The 24,678-nt window shown below is 32.5% G+C and overlaps 1 protein-coding gene and 1 long non-coding RNA gene across 4 annotated transcripts; one reads left to right on the top strand and one right to left on the bottom strand.

Moving 5' to 3' along the window:
* Positions 1-3,597: 3,597 nt before the first annotated feature.
* GTE4 (global transcription factor group E4) lies at positions 3,598-9,700 on the bottom strand. Of its 3 annotated transcripts, none has more exons than XM_007049986.3 (6): positions 9,151-9,700; positions 7,057-9,059; positions 6,924-6,978; positions 6,717-6,830; positions 6,550-6,626; positions 3,598-3,987 (listed from the first exon to the last, which is right to left on the bottom strand). In XM_007049986.3, the coding sequence occupies exons 2-5, from the start codon at positions 8,827-8,829 to the stop codon at positions 6,565-6,567; spliced, it is 2,004 nt and encodes a 667-aa protein (XP_007050048.3). In that variant the 5' UTR covers positions 8,830-9,059; positions 9,151-9,700; the 3' UTR covers positions 3,598-3,987; positions 6,550-6,564. The 3 variants fall into 3 exon arrangements, with proteins under 3 accessions (XP_007050048.3, XP_007050049.3, XP_007050050.3); XM_007049987.3 differs by having other exon boundaries at positions 6,924-6,972; XM_007049988.3 differs by having other exon boundaries at positions 7,057-9,046.
* Positions 9,701-16,721: 7,021 nt separating this feature from the next.
* On the top strand, positions 16,722-17,909 carry LOC148764711 (uncharacterized). Its single transcript, XR_016024158.1, has 2 exons — positions 16,722-16,970; positions 17,072-17,909. It is a non-coding gene; the product is annotated as an uncharacterized LOC148764711 (long non-coding RNA).
* Positions 17,910-24,678: the final 6,769 nt, after the last annotated feature.

Raw genomic sequence — 24,678 nt, 5'->3', positions numbered from 1 at the left:
AATTATAAGATAAATAATAGGCTTGCTTGGGTTTAGTGGATTACGTCCATTGGACCCATGCTCTGGTCGTGGCCCGAAATTTAGGTCGTGACATAAATATTCAGGGTAATTATACTTGTTTGATGCTTTTATTGAATGGTGAGTTTAAATTATAAAATATTATGTTTTCCAATTAAAATGTTTTTTTTAATAAAAATGATATTTATATTGATTTTGAAATCAAATATTGTTTTGGGAAAATTGAGTATATGGAGACTGTGTTGAATTTATGATTTTATATGTTATTGAAATTGTGGCTTATGATACTATGGTAGCATGATGGCTAAATTTTTGAGTTGGCATGAAATATATGAACAATTTTGGATTGGTCTCAATAGACTAGATTAAATTTTATTCGCCATATTATGCTACTAAAAATTTTATGGGTCTGGTGATATATTACACGGTCACTGCAGTGGTGGGGGTTTCCGTGGATTGCTTATGAGAGGGGCACGGTAACCCAATTATATTATTACCTCCAGGGGGAGATGTTGGATGAAGTATCTCCTGAGGTAAGATTTGAGTGCACCTCACGTTCGGGCCACCACGTGAGAGTAAGACTTAGCCAACTCCAAGGAACGGCTGTGTGCCAGATGTGAAAACATGTTTATGGGTATGGGACATTTAACAGCTTTGGCGGTCTCAATGGGATACCTTGACGAAGGTACTCGCGAGAATGATTCTAGCAGGGGCCAAGTTTAAGAAATTCATAAGCCGAGAAATTTTGACGAAAAGAAATTATTGGTATATATTGAAACGAATTTTGCGTTATGAACATTATTGAAATATAACATTTTTATATTGTCTCCATCTACTCGACTTTACATGCTTTTGATGGTAATTGTTTACTCACTGAGATTATGTAATCTCACCACTCTTCATATCCATTTTTCAGGCTCAGGATAGTTTGTTTATGAGTTGCATCCTAGAAAGTAAGGGTTTGTAGCCCTACACCTTCCTAGTCAGTTGGGGGCCCACATGTCACTGTAAAAGTAATTTTATACTTCAATTATCTGATTTAAAGTATATATGAACATATTTAGCTTTTACACCATGCTTTTGGTAGGTTTCGGTATTTAAAAAAAAAAAGTGGAAAATGCCCCTGTGAGTCAGAAAATAATATTTTATTGTTTTGATTTGGAAATGACTTATGATTTCTTGAAACGCGAGATTTAATAACTGTCGCTCACCGAAGAGATGCAGAAGCTGATGTAAAGCCTTGCGGGGTTTCGATCGGCATTCGGGGAAATGAGTGCCTATCGGGATGTAGCAGTGGTTGTCACTAGCCCGATGGGAGTTCCGGGTCGTGACAGAATTGATATAAAATTTATAAAAGTGAACTAAGCAAATTTAAAATCTTAACCTAAATGTATGATAATCAACGTAACAAGTTAATTAAGTAAAAAAATTTAATTTTAATGAAAAACAAACATTTAAATGCGTATTCTCGAGTTTAAAGTATTTAGCAGATTACAAATTTTAATCAATAAATGAATAGCAGTAAAGATAAAAATAATTATGGTGAAAATTTGCAACTAAAAAACCTTGACATAAACTTATAAGAATTAACGTAAAAATTATAAAGTTAAAACAAGTATTATTAAAATATTGACATAAATGTGTGAGATTCAACGTCACAAGTCATAATAATAATTTTAATTGAATTAAATTAGTTAAATGTAATGTTAATATTAAAAAGAACAATATTCTTATATTTTAAGATAAAAAATAAAATAAAAATAAAATTTAAAATAAAATAGATAAATTTAAATATTACCTACGTTGTTAACATAAAATAGATTAGTTTAAAAATTATATATCTTGTTTACTTATTAACTTGTTATACAAATTTATATTATTTTTTAAAAATTAAATTAATTATCTTTACAGTAAGGTTGGACTTACTGTAGCTGTCACCAACCCCTCCGAAATGAGAAAACTGCAATGCATAATAGGGCAAGACCATTTGCTATCAAGGCGAGATTCATGCCCAGGATTACGGATTTTACCATCATGCCACCGATCAGATGGCCACAAATAAGAAATGAAACATACGAAATAAGAAAGCCAAAGCGTGGGTTTTTTTTTTCAAAATAATAATGCCAGCGCTTGTGTATATGTGTTCTTATTTGTTTAAATTATTTCCTTCATCGTTTCCCTCATTGCAGCAGTGTCAACACGACGCTCTCCTGTCCTGCGATCTCTCCTTCCGCTGAGTAAGCCAGTTTCTCATTCCTCTCCACGCCAGCGACGACTACCTTCACTCTCAGTCACAATCCTCCTCCAATCTTTTATTTATTTATTTATTTTTTGTCCTCAGATCCATTCGAGCTAGAAGGAGGAAGAAGAAGTCGATACCTAGAGTTAGAAATTGGAGAAGGGATTTGGCATTCTTCCAAATGAACAAGGACAAAAACGATAAATCAATTTTTTTAAAGAGTGGGGATTTGGTCATTTTATTCAAATGAAGGACAAAAATGATAAATCAAAATTTTTTCACTTAGCAGAATAAATTATAATCTTTGAGATTGCATTGATTTTACAATAGCATTATCTTGACAATACTATGATGGAACTGTCCATAAAATTTACGGTCTTTAAAAGAAAAAAAATATAATATAAAAAATTATATTAAAAAACAAAAATAATATATATAATTATAACAAAAAATAAAAATAAATATATTTACAAGATTATATAAAAATTAATAATAAAAAAAATATATATATATTAAGTTTATATTTTAATTCATAAAGATAATTTTAAACATTGACATTACATTATTACAATGCTATCTCTTACATTTTAATCGTTACTTTGGTTATATACTAAACATTAAAATATTATCTTTATTGCAATCACAGTACATTACAAGATACCAAACATCATCGATTATAATGTAATAACTGCATTGTAATATTTATATTACATAGATTTTTTCTTACCAAATATTACACAATGTAATTTAAATGCTCACATTGCACATCAATTGTAACCTAACTACAAACGTATGATAAAAAAAAAAAAAACTAAATATTCCAATAAGCCTTGAACTATGTCTAAAAAATCAATTCAACTTTTATCTTTTTATGATACTTTTATATCATATCATCTGCTACATAACAAATAATATAGCATTAAATATTATTGATTAAAATTGAATATATATGTAAAAAAGTAAACATGTATATATCATGTAAAAAATAACATAATACAAAAATATCACATGTATCGATAACTAATGAAAACTAATCAATAATTAAAAAAAATTTATTTGTCTTAAAATAAAAATTCATAACTTTATTAAAATATAATTTAAAAAATAAAAATCAAATTAATTTTTTTGATATAATTTAAAAACTTATTTAAATATTAAATCTAAAAAATAATAAAATAGTAGTAAATTTTCACCCCCACCCTCCGACTCAAGTCAAAGCATATCATTTAACTACTCCTACTCTAATAAGATAAGATAAGATAAAAAAAAACAATTTATGATAAAGCTGAAAAGCATCTGCCAACAACCAAACACATCAGACAAGTGCCCTTTCACAGAGATTATTTAATGTGAAGCAATTATGACTTCATCAACTTGAATTACAATGCTATTTTCTGTATATAACATCAAAAGAATCCTGAATCTGCCATAATAAACCAAAAACCATGTCCCTGAAACTAGGATGAGCAGCAGTAGTTAGCAATGTACACGTGCTACGCAAACAAACCCTACTTTTCCTAACCATGACCACATTCTACCAATATTATACAGATAGTCCACATGTAGAGTGCTAACAGACCCACTCTCCAGCGGCTAAATGGCAGGAGCCCTTCGAGGCACCAAAAACTTCTTCACTATACACCAAATGCTACTTCAAAATCATAAACATAACTCGCAAAGCTTCAGGATCACAATGGATCAGCACCTACTCTAATTTCTTTGATCAGCCACTGCAAAAGATACAAAACAAATTAGCAATTAGTAACTAAATAACAATTATAATATTGTCAACCACAATATCATCACTGGTTGTAGAAAATTGTCAAAAGGTAGTGTAAAAAACTATTAACAGTTGAAAGTTGAGAAAAGCATTTGATCCTATCTCTTCCTTTTGTACTCCAAGTAATCAGCTTATCAAAAAGTGCACATTTTGCATAACACATTCACTCGCAAAATTGCACATAAGAGGTTTCATCTTTATTTCAAACAAAATATACATCAAAACATCAATAGAAAAACACACCAGGACTTTTATCAAAACATCTTAAATCTACTTAAGTGTGCATAAAATCAAAGAGGGAAAGGAAACATCTATAACCACCATCATCATAACAGTAGTAACAGCAGCAGCACAACTAAATCACTCATATATATTGAGTTATATGTATATATGTTTATTGCATCTCTTGACATTCAAACACTTCCCCTGCCAAATTTACAATAAAAATAAAAGGAAGCATTTCATTCTAGATGATTCTGCATTTTAAGCACACGGTGCTTGTTTGGACAAGCAGCACACTAGTCAATAACATGCAGTAAACCTCCACCATTTACCAATTAGGAAAAGATATTCAAGGCCATCATACAGATTCAATAGAACATGAACATAAAAATATGTTTTTGAGGGGCAAATGAAATTCAAAGAAATCAAATCTCACTTTCTCTAAACTAACAGATCCTAAGAAAATCCTTGCTCCCATAAGGAACAAGATGCTAATGGCAATCCTGAATCTCATTGATATTCAAAGGATGATGGATGATCAGAATGCTTTCAACCAATTTTGTATTCCACAAGAAACAAAATGATATACTTGTGACATCCCATATTTGGATTGCAATATGATGCTTTGCCAAACTCAAGGCTCCGCATAGTTATTAGCAGACCAACATACGATAATCAAACCAAGTCTAAACAACATAGCCCATGGGCCACTGCAAACTAGATCAGAAATTTTTAACTGGAAAGTTGATCAAAATCACATGGTTGACTCACTATTCTGTGAAGTCCAGACATGTCTCCCTCCAACAGATCAGGTGGATGTATTCACAAACACAAAGGTATCTTTGCTGGAAAATTTTATTAAGTTGATAAAAATCATAGATTAACTGAATTGTTATTCACCTAAGTCCAGTCAGAAGAACAGAGATGTCCACAAGAAGATCAGATGGATATATTCACAAATATATAAATATATGTAGTTTCGGTCAATAAAAATAGCAGACTGCACTGAACATATTGGAGTGGTTGCTCATAATAGTCATTGGCATTTCATGTATTTAACCCAAGAAAATTAATATAAATCTGCACATAGAAAAATGCCTCACTCTATCCCGAAAAAAAAAAAAAAAAGAAAAGAAAAAGACATGCATTTCTCATTAACTAATTTCTTTCTGATGCTCAACTGAAAAATTTAATCAAGAAGGAAGTACTAAGAATTGCAAACTTATTTCTCTTGACTTATCGTGTCTATTCACAGTACAAACAAAATAGCAAATTTTGAAGATTAAAAAAGAGGAAACAAAGATGGATTTAAAACTCTTTAATAATGCAAATAGACCAGAAGAGTTAAAACTTTAAATGTCATCATAAAATCACAGAACCAAAAAGCATCAAAAGGATTCCCCCAAAGCTGTATGCCAAAAACCATATTTATTAAAAAAGTTTATACTACAAGAATAGCATCTACAAGCCAAATCCCAGATATTGGTACCTCTAATGAGTTGCCACAGCATGAATGAACATTTATTACCAAGAATTTCAAGTATAACATCACTCTTTCCATCACTAACATAATGTCTTCTTTCCATTGTTAAATTACAGCAGCATATCCAGTTACAAAAAGGCACAATAATATGAATCAGTGTTGCTTCCCAGAAAGATGCATTCTCATTTCATTCATCATAGATATCCCCCTTGCCAAAAAGAAAGCTATCTTTTTTAACAGACAATTGTTCAATATTTGGTTATATAGCCTCAAATCATCCAATGTTGAAACCATACATCTTCATCTCAAAAATTGATATTAATTGCCAATACACCCAAGGTCCGCAAATTTTCTGTTCTCTTTGCTAACATGTGGAAACCTGTTGATTCCAAGTTGCAGAAAAGGAGGTAGCTCTCTTGATCTTACAAATCTCACTCTTCCCTCATGATTACCAGAGACCTCAAAGCTGAAGTCTCAGGTTTTAAACATTGAGATGTTGCCTTCGGGACTCACAAACCACAATTGCTTACTCATCTAAATTTTAATTCAAGTTATCATGTGCTCACTTACATAGTGATACTTCCATGCAAGGATATTCACCATCATTCACATCAAATGTCATCACTAACCACCATTCATACTATTCAAAAGCATCACATATAAACAAAATCATACACAATTCGACAGCAGAAGATGCACTTGAAATCAAGCAAATACATATGAGTTTGAAACTACCACATGATAGAACAACTCTGAAGCATATTTAAATCAAGAATTTTTGTAAGACACATGAACATTTTATCCTACCTGACAGAAAAACATTCAAGACCTTGGCGAGTGACCAGCATCAGACCCAGACGCTGAGGAACTTTCACTATCAGAGTCTGCAACAAACATTACATATATTAGAACAATAAGAGAGAAAGTACCAAAAAAGAAAACAAAAAAAAATAGTTAGAAATAAATCACAGTACCACTTGAAGAAGACCCAGAATCACTGCTAGAGCTACTTGAACTACTCGACCTACTAGCATTATCTCCCCGTTTGTCAACTTCAACAGGTGATGAAGTGGACAAATTCTGATCATCTGCAGGTAGAAGCGTATAAATTTTTAGTTATCAGTCCAATCAAGCATGCAGAAACCAAAGTACTTATCAACTCTCATAACATGAAAACTTACTAGTTGTGGCTTCTTTGGGCACTTCCACCAAAACAGGAGCAGGGGTGGTCTGCAACTAAATAAAACATAAGCATTCACTCAGCTACTCTTGGGATAAGATGATTACATAAGAAACTATGACAGAAAGCTTTACCTTCTCAGGTACGATCTGCTCAGCTTCTGCTCTGGCTTGAATGGCAAGTTCAGCTTTTCTCTTGTTTTTGCTCAAACTTTTCTTGTAGTTGGTCACAAATCTATCAAGCTCCCAGAGAGTCTCAGTATCCACACTGTCAATGTCTACTTCAATTTCATCGTCATGTTGAAAAAGAGCTGAATTCCTTTTCTTAATAATCTGTACAATGTTGTCCAGCTTCTCTGAAGGCAAACTCTGAAGGTTAGTGCTAAGCTTCTGCTTCTCCTCATAAGTCATGTCTCTCTTATATGGATCCTTTGCCTTGGGCTTTTTTGGAGCAGGGGTCCTACTTGAAGGAGTAGTAGCAATGAGTTTTGGTCTCATATCAACAGGGCGTATCATCGACTCTGATCTATCCAAGATCCTTCTCATATCAAGTGGAGGTGGTAGCATTGGATGTGCCTTTCTTGGTGTTGGCGTAGGAAGACTCACTTCGTATTCTATTGCAAGTCTCATCTCTCGAATATAATCTGTCTCTATAACAGCCCATTTGTCCTCGAATATCTTTGATAACTGCTCCGCCATTACATGAACATCTTGTCCCTTAGGATTATATGTCATAGCATTACGAAATGTCAGTCTCACATCCTCTGCAAACTCTCTAGGTGACTTGTACCAGTTCTTGTTAAGCCTCGATTTCACAGTACCCAAATCCATGGGATGCTTAATGATGCTATAGTAATCATGCAAACCCAAACCTTTGACATCAACAGGAGCATTAAAGACCCAACCATGCTTATGTTTCATTAGCCTTTCAAGCAAAGAACTACAGCTCTTAAAGAACTTGTTACCCATGCCAAACCCATGAGTGAATTCACCTCCTCCTGCCTTCTTCCCGTTCAATTTTGACTTTTTGTTACTCTCAGCGGGTGGAAACTTATCTTTTGCAAGCAAAAACTCAGAATTTCGATAGAACTGATTCGCTTTTGGTGTTCTCTTCTCCTTCTCCAAATTTTCATTACCCTGGCTATTTTCCAAGACAGAAATACTCAACTGGTTCAAGGGCCTTGATTGCCTAACAGGCTCCTGAGGAATACCCACTGAAGCCACCTCTGACTGAACCCTCTTCAGTCCATAATCAACACTGTCATTCAACAGAAGACGGGAATTACTAAAACCACTTATTTGCCCTTCTTTAGCTTCAATTCTCTTCACCAAATTCCTCACCAGATCAAGCTCACTCTCCAGCTTCCTCCTCAAATCCCGCATCTCCTGCTTTGACCTTGAAGCCAAATTGATCTTAACCCGGTTCTCTGAACTGGACTTCACTGCTCCGTTGCTTGCCACAACCTGGTGTTTGTTAAGATTCGAAGAGTCATCAGAAACTGCAGTATCTACATACGGAACAGGCTGTTGGTGGGCGGAATTCATATCCTCCAAAGGCAGAGGCTGAGGTGGTGCTACAGCAGAGTTGTCGTTGTTGTTGTTGTCGTCATTATTCTTGTCATTAGCATTGCCGTCGTCATTCGATGTGACAGCGTTTGCGGTGACAGCAGTGTTGTTCAGAGCAGTGCTGTTGACGTTGTTGTTGTTGTTGCTGCTGCTGTTCTTGTTGTTGTTGCTGTTCTTGTTGTTGTCGTCGTCGGCGTTGTTGCTGTTCTTAGCTGTGGTATTGACAAGATTGTTTTTCTTGGGACCCTTAAACGCTTTCCTAGTATAAACCTTGCTCTCTGTGTACCTCTGCTTCTCTCTTGCACCATCTTTTCCTTCTCCAACAACTGTCGCCGAAGCCATACATATATAGTAGGGCCTAAAACCCTAATTTACCCTTCTCCAATCTCCAACAACACAATTCACCTCCTCCAATCAATCCAAACTAGGGTTTTACTACTTCCATCAAAACCCTAATTTAACCTCCTCAAATTCACCCAAACTTGAGTTCCCCCAAGTTTTAACCACCAAATCCAACGAGAAACGCAACACGTCTAGGAGAAAAAAAACCCTCCTCGATCTACAAAATTAAACTACAGCCATCTAATATCAATATATACGCAAACGAAATGAAAGAGGGAAACAAAGGAAGAGGGAATTCTCAAGGAAATTTCGGCTCCTTACCTTCGGTTGTTCGATTTCAGATCTTCTTCTGAGTCTCTCTCTCTCTCTTCACCACTCTCTTTCTCTCTCTAAGAAGCTCTGTTCTTTTTTTCTCTCGATTATTTTCTCTCTATCCTTATCTTACAGGTGTACGGTAGGAGTGCCCTCGTGCTTACAAACGACTCGAGAGAAGCGTGTGGGTGCATCAAAAGAGCCGTGCTCGGGAAGTATCATAGGGTGGATAGGAAGTGTTCAACTCCCGCTGTATTGATTCGCGTGTTCAACACGAACCAATTGCAAGATAGCATATTCGGGAGCGTGAATGCGACGACAAAGTGCAGGTTATGGGGTTCGATTGTGGAGGGGAACTTTGATTGTGGGGTTTCGGGATTTTTCCCACCCGAAGATAGGGAGCGTGTTATGCACCTGCGGGGTGTTTCATTAGTCAAGTTAACCGGAGGGGTATCACACGCGGCGGTGTCTCCGCGGAGGTGGACGACTGGACTACTGCTGCTTGAAATTTAGGGTAAAAAATTCATATGGATGAATTGCCATTTTCGAGTACAGGTGTACGTTGTCGGTCGGACTGATTCCGTTGATGCTTTTAAAAGTTAGGTGTAGGTTCTTACTCGGTTAATTAAAATATTAAAAAATATATTTTAAATTAATATATTATTTTAAAAATTAAAATTAAATAAAAATTATTGTAATTAATGTAATATCATCTCTCAGCTTAGTGGAGTCCGAGCATAAGAAATCATGCTCGTGACCTGGCGAGTCACTGAACCCGCAGACAAAGTTTAATTTCAACACCAGAAAAGTTTTTTGTTAAGAAAAATTTTAGAAAAGTAGTAACTTACACAAAAAAGGAAAAATCTCCTCGTAAACAATATTTTTACTGTACAGACGAGTCGTTATATACCCATCATTAAAAGTGTATAAAAGTCCATCAAAATCAACTTAATCAAATTAACCGATAAATTTCAATTAATTCAATTCGGTTAATTTAGTTAAATTGATAAGTCAGTTATGAATTTCGGCTAAGTGAAGTATGTTAGGTTAAAAAAAAAAAACTTGTAATCCGACTTAACCAACGTTGAATTTAATGTATTTTAAAAGATTTTTGCATGTATACACTTACACAGTTTTTTCATGTTTATATATGAATTAATTTCTAATGGTAAAAAAATTTCATCATCAAGACATCAAAACAACAAAGAATAAAATATATTCAAATTTCTAATGCCAAAAAATCAATTTATATGATAAATCTTTTCTTAGACATTAATATCATGTAATTGATATAAGAAATCTATATAAAATTAAACATAATGCAATATATAATGAAACTATATGAAAATTTTGTTATTAATATATCAAGTTATTGATATGTTAATACATTAATATAACTTATTATACTAGCTTATCTTATCTTATTTTATATATATGATTTTAACATCTTATATATAATGCTCAGAGCTTGACACATGATTTTGTCATTTTTGAGTTTCTAAGAGGTATTTTCAAGCATTTTCAATGATTGATGGATGGATAGGATTTTGTTAGATGTTGAGGTGTTCATGACTTTTCCTTTAAAATTCTATATAGGAGTATATCACATATTGAAAGAATTCACTAGTTCAAATTAGGTGGCCAAAACATTCTCGCCAAAAAACAAGGTAGAACATAGTAATTTTGGTGAAAATAGACCATAAGAATCGATACCTTATCAACAAGTATCAATACTTTTGGTATAAAATACCTTAAAAGACCATTCTATTCAAGAGGTATCGATACCTGTTCATGAGGTATCGATACCTCATTCAAAATCTATAGATGTCTTGTAGTTTTTAGCTTTCAAACCTATTCAAACCATTTTGTTTGAAAATTAAAGTCTATAGACACATTTCATAGTCCTTAAAACTCGTTTTCACTTTACCAAACTCAAGAAATTGAAATCCAAACTCAAATCATTGTGCTAATTAGTAAAATCCAAACTCAAATCATTGTACTAATTAGTAACTTTAGTTCATAGAGTTATTTTATCACATTTTGAGTATTGGAATTAGCTAAATCCTTGAGATTTAATTAAGAATTCTTTGTTTTTAATTTGTTTCTTAAAGTTTTGTTTTAATTATTTTAAGTAGTTTTAATTTTAATGATTTTGGATAAGTTTTATGTTAGTTAAGTTCAATGTCTTATGTGAGTAACTTAGTTTGAATGTTTTTTTAGAGGTGTTGATGAAACGGAGTTTGAATCCTGAAGAAAAGCAAAGAGAGCCAAAAACCAACAAGTTGGGTGTTGTGGCCATGAAAGAGTGGGTGTTATGCTACCAAGAAGATGAGGCCTGGCTTGCAAAGGGTAGCAAGTAGGGCACTGCGATGCCAAAAAAGCAAGGTCGCGGCACCAAGGCATTAAGAGTTGGGTGCCATGACACCAAAATGATATCTTTTTTAAATTTTTTCTGGATTTGATTTGAAGTAGGCTTTTTAGACGCTATTTAAAGGCACATTTGGAGTAATTAAAAGGCATGTTTGAACTAGGTTTCTCTGAAGGAAAAGTAGTCGTCAAGCATACAAGAAGCAAGAAAGACTTTGAAAGATTGAAATTGAAGATCCGACAAATCTCTAGTTTTCTTTTCTTTTTTGTTTCTTTTTGGTTTTTCTTGTATTGTAATTAATGGTTAAACTTCTTTGAATTATGTTTTCAATATTTAGGATGAGCTAAATTTATTTTTCTAGGATGTAATTGAATTTAATATGTAGTTTAGATTTTTAGTACTTTCTCTTTCTTATGATTAATGGGAGTTTAGTTGTTTATTCCAATCTTGTGTTTAATGCGTTTGATTAGTTGATCATCAATTAGATTGATTGGGTAGCCTAAATAAACTTGGAAAAGGGAATTTAGTGTAAGTCATGGATGGAATAGCATATGTTCAAATTCATTTAGTTGATTGAATGATTTGTTTCGTGTGTGAGATAGGAATATACTTACATGTCATATGTAGCCAATATTAGAGTCTAAGCTTAATGAGTCTTCTTTAATTTAATTTGTATAGGAATATAGTGAATTGGTTGAAGGAGATATTTTATAAGAATATCGAAAGATACTTATAAATAAATTAGAATTATAGGTTAACAACTCATTCGATTTACTAAGTTATGAGAGAATAGAAGAGATTCAAATGAAATGTTGAGGAAAATTATAGTCCTAGGCTTTTTCTGATTAATTTCTCAAGTTTAGATTATCATTCTTATTGCTAGTTTTGTTTTTTATTTTACTTTTTAATTTAAATTGTGTGTTTGGATAAAATTAAATTGTTTTAATTTTAGTAATTAACAAATTTTGGTAAGAAATCCTCGTGGGAACAATACTCTACTCTTCACTATATTACTTATTAGTGATATGTGTACTTGCGTAGTAAAATCAATAACAAGTTTCTGATGTTGTTGTCGGGATTATTTTACTAATTTTTGTTAATATTAATACCAAGAAATTTTAGTCTTAATTTAAACTTTCTTTTTTCTTTATTTTCAAGTACTTTTGGTCGTTATATGCAAAGAGTTAGAAATTTGAAAATTGTTGCTTTTGATCCGAAAATCGACAAAACTTTTCAAAAAGTTTTGAAGGAGAATTTTAGGGATGTCAACGGGTAGGGTATTTGTTAATTTCTAGGTACTCGAACCCTAACCCTATTAAAAACCATATATCCTAACCCTATTAACTACCCGAATAATTTCAAAAATTACTTCCTTAACCCTAACCCTAACTCTAATACATTCCCATTACCTTATAATTACTCTAACCTGTTTAAATACCCGATTAAATAAAAAATTATTAAAATCTTCTTCATGGGTACCCAATTACCTAATTAACTTTTTTAATCTCATAACTACCCTTTAGACTTATATGTTATAAGTTTATATAAACAAAGGTATATATATTGTAATTAATAATTTTATGAGTTATAATTTTTGTAATGTTAACATAAAATAGAAAGTAAATATATTTATATTTAAAGTACATATACACACACACACGCATACATAAAAAATATTTTAATATATATAAAATAGTAATTATGTTCCTTATAAATGAATCTAATATATATATAAAATATATATATTAAAAGACATTACAAGTTAATTAATAGTAATAGTTTCATGAATTAATTTAATTAATTATAAGGATTTGTTCTTAATTTCATGAAATTGAAAAAAACATTTAGGTTCCAAAACTATTCTAATCTCAAAAGCTTTCTTTAAGTATATATATTATAAGATTATATAAACAATAGTATATATATTATAATTAATAATTTTATAAGTCATAATTTTTGTAATGTTAACACAAAATAGAAAGTAAATATATTTATATTAAAAGTATATACATATATATATATATATAATAGCAATTATATTCCTTTATAATAGATAGAATATTAAAATTATTTAAACATAATTAACAATCTAATAATTTATTAATTTAAATATATTAATGTCATCATATTAATAATTAAAGTAACCATACTTTTCATATATTTGTTAGTTTTTAACAAAAAAATTGCTTGTAAAGTTGGTAAAAATTGTAAAATTTTAATTTAATTATTAAAATAATAATAAAATATTTATAAATAGTAATTGGGTTCGGGTAACGAGTACCCAAGGGGTGGTACTTGAACCCGATACAAGTAGTGAAATTACTACCTGAACTTGTCCCAAACTCAGTTATAGGATATCTTAACCTTATATAATTGGGTCGAGTATTCGCGGGTACCCTATAACCAGGTACCCATTGCCATCCTTAGAGAATTTACAAGCTTCAACTCATCTCCACACAATGGCTGAAGAAGAAGAGACTAAGTCCTTGTGAGAATATGCTATTCCTCTTGTGCAAGGCCTTCACTCTAACATTTGAAGACTAGATATTCAAGCTAATAACTTCGAGTTCAAGCATGCAATCATTCAGATGATTCAAACTTTAGTGTGATTTGGCAAGTTACACAATGATGATCCGAATGCTTGTATTGTGAATTTCTTGGAGATTTACTATCACAGCCCAATTTTTAGGCCATGACCGGCGCATGGGCCTAATGGGCATAGCCCATTAAGCCTAAACAAGCCTTTTTATGCTATCCCGATCATCATTCCCAGCTATCATTTCTAAAACTACATATTGTAATTCTCAACTATAAATATTTCAATAACATTTTATAGCAATCCAATATTCACATTTGTATTATGTTAAAATAATGTCACCCGTTTGCCAACTTATAATGGCATCAGTAATCCAATATACATATTTGATTTTTAACATGAATCTTAGTGGTCTACATTACTTATACGTATACACAAGCATAAGACTCTTGACCATCAACGGAGTGACTGTAGGTGAAGGAACAGCTACTTAGATGCCATAGTACCTACCAAGAAGGCGAGCATACGTGGACAACTTAATCTAGGTCCTAATTGTCTCCGAATCTAAAAACATGAAGTTTAAAAGAGTGAGTATAAAACTTAGTAAGTGAATATAAGAAGGGAACAAGCATACGATACGAAAAGTTTTAAAATCATGATGCATTTTTGCTAAAACAATGCAATTTAACTTAACTTCTTGTTAAAACTCCTTATTTTAAAACTTTGATTAGTAATCTCTTAGTATTGAAAAACCCATGACCAACAATGAAGATAAATGAGTGAAAACCATAGCAAGATGTAAACAAGGTAAACATAATAGAAGGAATCTCGCTGCAGCGAAAAGGCATTCTCGCTACAACGAAATTCAGATCATAGGTTCTGAACCAAACCCGAGAGTTTCTCGCTGTAGCGATAATCCATTTTCGTTGCAGTAAAATTTCCTCCCTGTAGCGAGAATCCCTTTTCGCTGCAGTAAAATTCAGAGCATGGATTAAGGCTGCCTACCCGAGAGTTTCTCGCTGTAGTGAAAATGAATCTCGTTGCAGCGAGAAACAGAGCAATTTAGTTGAAGGGGTCTTGTTACATCAAAAAGCCATTTTCTTGCTGAAATGAAAAGCAATTTGAGAGCAATTAACAATGCCAACATACAACACATTCACAAATATTTTCATAAACTTTCTATAACATATATATATATATATATATATATATATATATACATACATCATCATGCATACCATGTCGCCACACTCAGCTCATGTGCACTCCCTACTCGTATATAGTCGGGTAATCATCAGCTCATGTGCACTCTCACACCGCACATAGCTGGGTTATCATTGGCTCATGTGCACTCTCTACTTGCACATAGTCGGGTCATCATCAGCTCATGTGCACTCCCACCGCACATAGCAAGGTCATCATTGGCTTATGTTGTCACGACCCAGTGCTCCCCTCGAGCCCGTGACAACCGTCGCGACGTCCCTGATAGACATTCATTGCCCGAAATGCCAACCGAAACCTCGCAAGGCTTTAAAATCAGTTTTTGCACTTCCCTTGTGAGCAACAGTTGTTAAGTGTCATATTTTGAGAGACTACAAACTATTTCCAAATAAAAACAATGAAAATATAATTTTTTTCTCACAGGGGCATTTTGATTATTTTTCCTCGCAAATCTCGAAACTAGTTAAAAATGTAGTATGCGAGTGGAAAACATATATTTCATAATCAAAAATAAGTTTAGATGTCTAAAAAATTCATTTAAAGTGAAACTATGTAATACCCCGCACCCTCGTTGATCACAAATAAGACCTTATTGATCAAACGAATGATCGTTTGATGTGAATTGGTGTGCTAAAGAGCAACAAAGGATGAAAGGAGCGTTCAAGAATAAAATGCTTCGGGCGTGCAAAAACAATAATTAAATAATAATATTTTGTTGGATAGGAATTAGTAAGCTAAAGGATGATTCGAAAGTAAACCGAGATGTAATGATGTGTTTCGGGACCAAAGAAGGCAAGTGAAAAATTTTAAAATAAAATAATATTTTATTCAATAAAATAATATAAAAATATTAATATTTTATATGTTGTCGGAATTAGTCATGAAAAATGGAATATGACTAATTTAAGTGGGAGGAGAAGAAGTAAAGAAGAATTTTGAAGGAAAACGACGATAATTGTGTCAGCGTGATTTTATTAAATGGAGCTAACGCGGGTAAGAAATATTTAAATATTATGGTGACACCGCGTTGAAATGCTATCTCGATATTTTGATTATACACATGTAAGAAAAGGAAGATAGAAGGAAATTAGAATTTTTACACGTGTCGAAAGAATTAATTTTAAAATATGAAAATTTGAGGGAGGCGTGTTAAATAAAATGAAGTTAAGGCATAATATGTAAATTTTATTATTTTGAAGAAATAAAAATAAAATTGAAAATAAAAGGGATCATAAAATAATGAAGAAAAGATGTTGAAAAGTCAAACAATATTTTTATATGTACATGAGTGGCCACATGAGTCAAGAATGGAATGAGGACAAAAACAAAAGAAAGAAAAGTGTGTAGCGGATGGAAAAGGTGCACAAGTTTTTTTGACTTTCAATTTCAATCCCATATGAGTAAAAACAAGCAAAACAAAAATAAAAGCAAAAGAAAGGAAGAAAGACACAAAAAAATAAAGAAAACAAAAAAGAAGAATGTAGAAATGATGGTGGGGCCGACCATGTGAGATGAAAGAAATGAAAAAGAGATAAAAGAGAAAAAGGAGAGGAAGTCGGTTGAGATTGGGAGAAGAGAAATAAAGGAAAGAAAGAACCGTGGGAGAGGAAGAGAAAAGAGAACGGTTTTGCTACACTTTGAGGAAGGAAAAAGAGAGCTTTTGTTGCAATTTTTGGAGGAAGAAGAAAGCTAAAAATTTATGAGGTAAGAAGCTGATTTTTGCTGCACTTTGAGAGAGAAAATTTGGTGCTTTTTAGAGGGATTTTGATGCTAAAAATTTAAGATTTTTGCTGCTGAATTTTTAGGTTATGTTGCTGGAAATTTTTGGAGGTTTTTGCTGCCATTGAAAGACAACTTTGGTTGCTGAAAATTTGAGCTGTTTGCCGCCAATTTGTGCAGAAAAATTAGAGCTATTTGTTGATAGTTTGTGTAGGAAAATTGGACAGCTTTGTGCTGCCAAAATTAAGAAGTTTTGTTGTTGGAAATTTGAGCTGAAAATTTGTTGATTTTAGAGCAAAAAATGGCAACAAAAAGGGTGAGAAAATGAGGCTTTTGGTGATCGATTTTGAGAGGAAAGGAAGAGAGGAAGCCACGGTGGTGAAGGGAGTGATGGGTTGGAAAGAAAAAAAGAAGAAGAAGAAACATGGAAGAGAGAAAAAGAAAGAAAAAGAAAAGAAAAGAAATAGAAAATAAAAATGGGCATGGCCCAATAGGAGATAAATGGGCTTAGCCCAAATAGGAAAAATTGGAAAAGCCCATGAAAGGGGGGCTTCAAAGGTCATAAAGAAATGAAAAAGGCCCAATGCTAAGTTAATGTTATATTTTAAAGTTTATGGGTAGTTTAATATTGTGCATATTTTGGACGAAAAATATGCAAGTTGCTTAAGGAATTTTTAATTAAGTTGCTACCCATACAAATGTGTGATTAAGTATACTGAGTTTAGATTGTTGCTAGGAAAGCTTGTCGTGGAGGCGTACTAAACGAAGTGAGTGATCGACAAATAGGAATAATTATATACGCATATGAATCAATAGGGAAGTAATATCCCACTATTATGAGGTGAGTAGGGGGTGTAAATTTTAAAAAATCTGTATATATATACATGTACGTATATTTTACGTGAAGTGCAAAATTTATAGAAAGCATGCGTTGATAGAATTTTAAGGAATTGTGGGTGTAAGTTATTTTTAGAAATCATTTGAAATATATATATATATATATATATATATATATATATATATATATATTAGACGTAAAGTGTTTTAAACCGGGAAACAAGCTTTTCGAAAAGATTTACATAAAAGAAAATTGTGCCTTATTGTTTGTGTGGTGTGCATTCATGAAATTTATTACATATTCACCATGCTATTTTGATACAAAATATCATGCAAATATTTACAATGAACATTTTACGAAAAGAGAGTTTTAACGTGATGTGGGGACCGATATTTTGAATATTTTGAGAAAGATTTAAAATATCCCCTTGCAGATCAAATTTGAATTCTTTTAAATGGTGATTTCATTTTAACCAAGAAATTCAAGAGTAATTGGAAATTGCTACTTCTTGTGTTATAAATTGTATTTTGAATCGAATGGCTTATGATAATATGGGCATGATTGGCTGGATTGGTAAATGTGTTGAAAATGTATAAACTGTTGTTTGCCTTGATAGGTTGGGTTATAAAATAATTGCCATGTCATGCTATTGCAAATTTTATTGTATGGTGGGTTTAGCTTGCTGCAGTGGGCAGGTTCCGTTGACCAGCCTATTAGAGGGGCATGGTAACCCCGTTATATTCTTACCTTGGTTGGAGAGGCGTGTAGGGTAACTCCCAAGGTACAACTTTAGAGTTCACTTCACGCCAAACCACCACGTGAGGGTGAACTCAGCCAACGCCAAGGAACGACTATGTTTTCAAAATAAAAAACATGATTTATACGTACATGACTTTTTAACAGCCTTGGCGGACTCGGTTGGGATAGCCCCAGGTCAAGGTATCCCTGACAACCGAGTATGAGAATGATTTTGGCACAAGCCAAGTTTCTAAGAAAGTCATAAGCCATGTTGTTTGTTTTTGACAAAAATGTAATGGTTTTATATGAGTTGAAATAAGTTTTAATATTATGAATTATATTTCTCTGCATGGTGAAAATGGAATTAAACGGTTTTTCGTAGCTCCCCTATTTGTTTATCTGTGAAATGAATCTGTAATTCCTCACATATAGGGCGAGTTATGATTTGTGCATGATTTTAGATATTATTTGGTTTCGTGGAAGCTTGCTAAATTTTATTGATTTGATTCAAAAATGATTATTAATATATTTTGATGTGAAAAACTTTATTACCTCGATTTATATTTTATAAGAAATTCTCGATTTCTATATAAGGCACAAACTCTCGTTTGAAACGTGTTGCCTTTATAATCTTGCATTTTTATACTCAACTGATCTGCCATTTGTTTGTTTTCCATCTACGCCCTACTCGCCGAGTCGATGATTATCACTGAGTCTATGAGACTCACACCCCTTTATTTCCCCTTTTGCAGATAAGGATTAGCCTAGCGTGTAGTCAGTGACGTGTTCGGTCCACCGTGAATAGGTAAAGGCATCTCTTAGCAATTTATTCCGAGTCACTCCGCTGTTAGAGATCAAGTCATAGCATTTTATTTATTAAGTTGTATACGAATTCTAAATTTTTATATAAGCATTAATTTGGAGATTATAGATTTTAATACATATAGTTACGAATAAAAGGAAAAAGTTTGTATTGATTTTTATATTTATGGTTCAATTTAGTATATGAAAGTATCAATATTATATGGTGATTGAATGTAGTGGATTAACGAGCAAATTCTAGACAGGCTTGTTCGAGACTTGGCTGGTCTTTTTCGGAAGTCTTGGACGTCGACAACGATTGGGGAAAGGTCATTGCAATAATGGTATTAAAGCCATAGGTTTAGTTGAGTCCTAGGATATTCTTGTGTTAAATAGTGGAGTAGTGGAGTCGACGTAGAGTCTTGTTTATAGTCAGTGATTGCAGCACCGATTATAGACAAGAGGCTGCGTGACTCTTTATCTTAGAAAACCACCTTGTGTAATCATAAGTGATGATTAAATAACAAGAATTGATTGCCGATGTCCGGGTTTGAGATGCCACCTGAGACATAAACTATTGTTGGAAATATTTTAAGTAAATGCTTTTAATGAAAGGGTGATATGATGATATACTCCTTTGACCAAGAGTGGAGGAAAGTGAAGTCGGACTAATAAGTCTGTAATAACCCATTCACTTGGTGGAGTTAAAACTTGAGCCATGATTGTTAATGGAAAGAAATTTGATGACTATGATCGATATTTGAGGATGATATAAAGGAGAACCTACGATAATGATAATAAGAGGTATATTTTGACTAGAATAAATAATGATCGTTGAGATCCACTTGAGGTTTATAAATTTAAGTATTAAAGAGATGTAAACTAATGCTCACGTACACAGAAGTTAGTGCACTGTGATGATTAAGTTTGTTTTGCTTATATATATATAAATGGTGCTGAACTTTCGAGATATTTTAAATGCGAATATGTGGTGTATAGCAGCTTAAATGGAGCTGGTTTTGAATCTAATTAAGTAACGATGAGATCCCAAGGTTTGATGGAATTATGTTGGGTTGTAGTTATTAGTGCATGAATTAGCTCAAGGTTGAAATTAAATATTGGCGATAATGTCGAGGGACATTTAAGTAAAATCTATATTAAGTTTTATAAATATCAAAGTTGATTGTGTAGACGTTAAAGGAAAAGTAATGGTATATTGGTGTAAAGCGATAACACAAGGACGATTGAAGGTAATCCCAATAATGAAATTGGTTAATGAGAATCCCCTTATGTAGAAATTGAAATTAAAAAATGCAATAGGTGCATATGACTCCCATGAATCTAAATCTTAAGTGAGTAATTAATATCAAAATGAATAAAGATGTATCCGATGGAAGTACAAAAGGTAAATGAGAATGAGAATGACTTTTAGGAACTGTGATATTGTATAAGATCCAGTGATCTCATAAAGATGAATCTAAAGAGTCAATAAGATCATAAAGTATATGCGAATACCATATTGTGATTAGATTAGCGATGGAAGAAATACGAATGTTGTTACAATTGCACCTAAGAAGTTTAAGGATAATTAATGAAATCATACCAAGTTAGTTCAATATGGTTCGGATTAATAACATGAACACTTTGGGGGGATCTTAAAATAATGTCCTTTGGGAACCAATAAGTGGGATGTTAATAAGCATACATTGAAATGTTAAGGTTATGAAAGACTTTGGAGATCAGCCTTTGATTATTTAAATTTTCAATGAGATTGTATTAAAGGAAGTGTTTAAGGGTTTTGGAAATGTATGGAAAGGTGTGAGAATGCATTAGTTTGACTATTTATTAAAGTTTGAATTTGGATAGTCATCAATGGCTGGTGAGTAACCAAACAATGTGAAAGTAAATGAACAAAGGGAGTTACGATTGTTAGGTAAGAGTGGAACTCTAATGATGAGATTGTGTTCACTGCTTTCGGCATTGAACTATAAGTTATGAACTTGTATCCACTTTGTGAACACCTTGATGATATAGTTCGAGAAATTTTTCACTATGAGAAACATTAAAGCTCAAGGAGCAAAAGGCTATATAGTCAAGTTGGGATTCATGACTAATATGTCACATAAGTATGAAGATGAATTGTAAACATATAAGGATGTTTGGAAATGGTGGTTTGAAGCAATGATTATCTCATCGATATCTAGATCTGATGAAGTTATGGTCTCGATATGCTTGTAAATACAAGACATAAATTGTGAAATATACCTTCCTCATCAGTTTCAATTTATTTAATTAATTATCAAGGTAAAGTGCCTAAAAAGGATAGGCAAAGGATAAATTGTGTTACGAATATTTAAAGAACAAGGGTGATATGGTTTGATTAAATGATATTACCCTTAGTGAAGGAATAGAAATACGTTACGGGAATTATAAAGATCCATTTAGGAAGAGAAGATGATTTGAGATTTTGAATATTCATATACTAGCAAAGGCTTTGGTAATGAGACCGTGAGATTTGGCATTTAGAGTAAATTTGAGGAATTTCAAGTTAGATATGTTGTATGCAGTTGATGATGAACAAATTAGATATATACAACAATATCTTTAATTATCGAAATGTCTTGTGGTATAAGTTGAAATTATCTAGCGAGCACTCGATCATGAAAGTACTGGAGTTTTATTTTCGAGAATATAGTTACTAATGGTTATTAGATTTGAATCGTCTCTGATGTTAAATATATCTGAAATAAATAAAACATGCCTTGATCTTTAAATATTATGAAATGCTCGTATGGAAATGGTATGGAAGTGTGTAAACCGAAATAAAGATAGGTTGACAAGTTAGACCCGTAGTCAATGGTTGGATAATGTTTGAATGTCAGAAGGTTTGATAAAGGATCAAGGTAGAGGAAATTGTAGATGGCTATGTAAACATGCATAATTGATGATTTAAGAATGATTTGATGGAGGTGTGACTAGGATTAATGATATATTTAATTTCTCTTTATAAGAGGAAGAATAATATCGATTTAATTCGAGAAGTGTGGTACTTATAAATAAACGTAACATGACATTGCTGAGTTTTCTATAATTGGAAATTGATTTAATTCATAAGATCGAGATCTTATATGGAGAATGTCCAACGAAAGTGATGTAGAAAAATTTTAGAATTTTGATTGTCATCGTATGTTGGTTAGAATTCGAGGACGAATTTATTTTTAAGTGGACGAGATTGTAATTCCCCGCGCCCTCGTTGGACACAAATAAGACCTTATTGATCAAACGAATGATCGTTTGATGTGAATTGGCGTGCTAAAGAGCGACAAAGGATGAAAGGAGCGTTCAAGAATAAAATGCTTCGTGTGTGCAGAAACAATAATTAAATAATAATATTTTTGTTGGAGAGGAATTAATAAGCTAAAGGATGATTCGGAAGTAAACCGAGATGTAATGTTGTGTTTCGGGACCAAAGAAGGTAAGTGAATAATTTTGAAATAAAATAATATTTTATTCAATAAAATAATATTAAAATATTAATATTTTATATGTTGTTGGAATTAGTCATGAAAAATAGAATATGACTAATTTAAGTGGGGGAGAAGAAGTAAAGAAGAATTTTGAAGGAAAACGACGATAATTGTGTCAGCGTGATTTTATTAAATCGAGCTAACGTAGGTAAGTAAATATTTAAATATTATGGTGACACCGCGTTAAAATGCAATCTCGATATTTTGATTATACACGTGTAAGAAAAGGAAGATAGAAGGAAATTAAAATTTTTATACGTGTCGAAAGAATTAATTTTAAAATATGAAAATTTGAGGGAGGCGTGTTAAATAAAATGAAGTTAAGGCATAATATGTAAATTTTATTGTTTTGAAGAAGTAAAAATAAAATGAAAATAAAATGGATCATAAAATAATGAAGAAAAGATGTTGAAAAGTCAAACAATAATTTTATATGTACATGAGTGGCCACATGAGTCAAGAATGGAATGAAGACAAAAACAAAAGAAAGAAAAGTGTGTGGCGGATGGAAAAGGTGCACAAGTTTTTCTGACTTTTAATTTCAATCCCATGTGAGTAAAAACAAGCAAGACAAAAATAAAAGCAAAAGAAAGGAAGAAAGATAAAAAAAAAAAGAAAACAAAAGAAAAGAATGTAGAAATGATGGTAGGGCCGGCCATGTGAGATGAAAGAAATGAAAAAGAGATAAAAGAGAAAAAGGAGAGGAAGTCGGTTGAGAGTGGGAGAAGAGAAATAAAGGAAAGAAAGAACCGTGGGAGAGGAAGAGAAAAGAGAACGGTTTTGCTGCACTTTGAGGAAGGAAAAAGAGAGCTTTTACTGTAATTTTTGGAGGATGAAGAAAGCTGAAAATTTGTGAGGTAAGAAGCTGATTTTTGCTGCACTTTGAGAGAGAAAATTCGGTGCTTTTTAGAGGGATTTTGGTGCTGAAAATTTAAGGTTTTTGCTGCTGAATTTTGAGGTTATGTTGCTGGAAAATTTTGGAGCTTTTTGCTGCCATTGAAGGACAACTTTGGCTACTGAAAATTTGAGCTGTTTGCTGCTAATTCATGTAGAAAATTTGGAGCTATTTGCTGGTAGTTTGTGTAGAAAAATTGGACAGCTTTGTGCTGCCAAAGTTGAGAAGTTTTGTTGCTGAAAATTTGAGCTGTACATATCCTTAGTGTTAAGGAAGATTAATGGCTTCAATTATTTCCACATACTTCATGTTTACCTTGCATTTAGGAAATTTCAATCTTCTAATCCTATTAATCGATCTCATATGGCTTAATTGCATTATAGATTACATTTCCTTAACTATTTCCTCAAAATTCCTTAGGTCGTCATAAATTGACTTCTGATAAGATTCTTGATTGTTACATTATCTATACAACTCATCAAATAGATTGAGTTCAAATCTCGAACCATTAAAACTATTCTTCATTTTAGTTGGGTACATCACTAACTCCACACAAACGTATACACGCACATTCAAATGTCCATATTCCTCATTATGTATACGAGTCTCTGTTTTCAAATGCCTTCAGACTAATTTCTCTTTGTTCATTCCCATCCATAACCAAGATTCAATAGAATAATCTTCATAATTCTTACAAATTCTCATCATGCCTGTGCATAGTTCCACATCATTTACATACTTATACTCTCTTTTTATCATTTCCAATTATATGCTTAAGTTTTCTTATACTATATATCATTGCATCACAATGTCATCTCCATTGAATTATAATCTATTATGCGTGTATGCTTTATAATCCCATTGATGCCTCAAAGATTTATCTTAACTTGCTCA

Source organism: Theobroma cacao, chromosome 1 (genome assembly GCF_053813885.1).
Source record: "Theobroma cacao isolate CCN51 chromosome 1, ASM5381388v1, whole genome shotgun sequence".
NCBI classification, from domain to species: domain Eukaryota; kingdom Viridiplantae; phylum Streptophyta; class Magnoliopsida; order Malvales; family Malvaceae; genus Theobroma; species Theobroma cacao.
The sequence above is the reverse complement of the archived record's forward strand: the minus strand, read 5'-3'. Positions and strand labels throughout refer to the sequence as shown.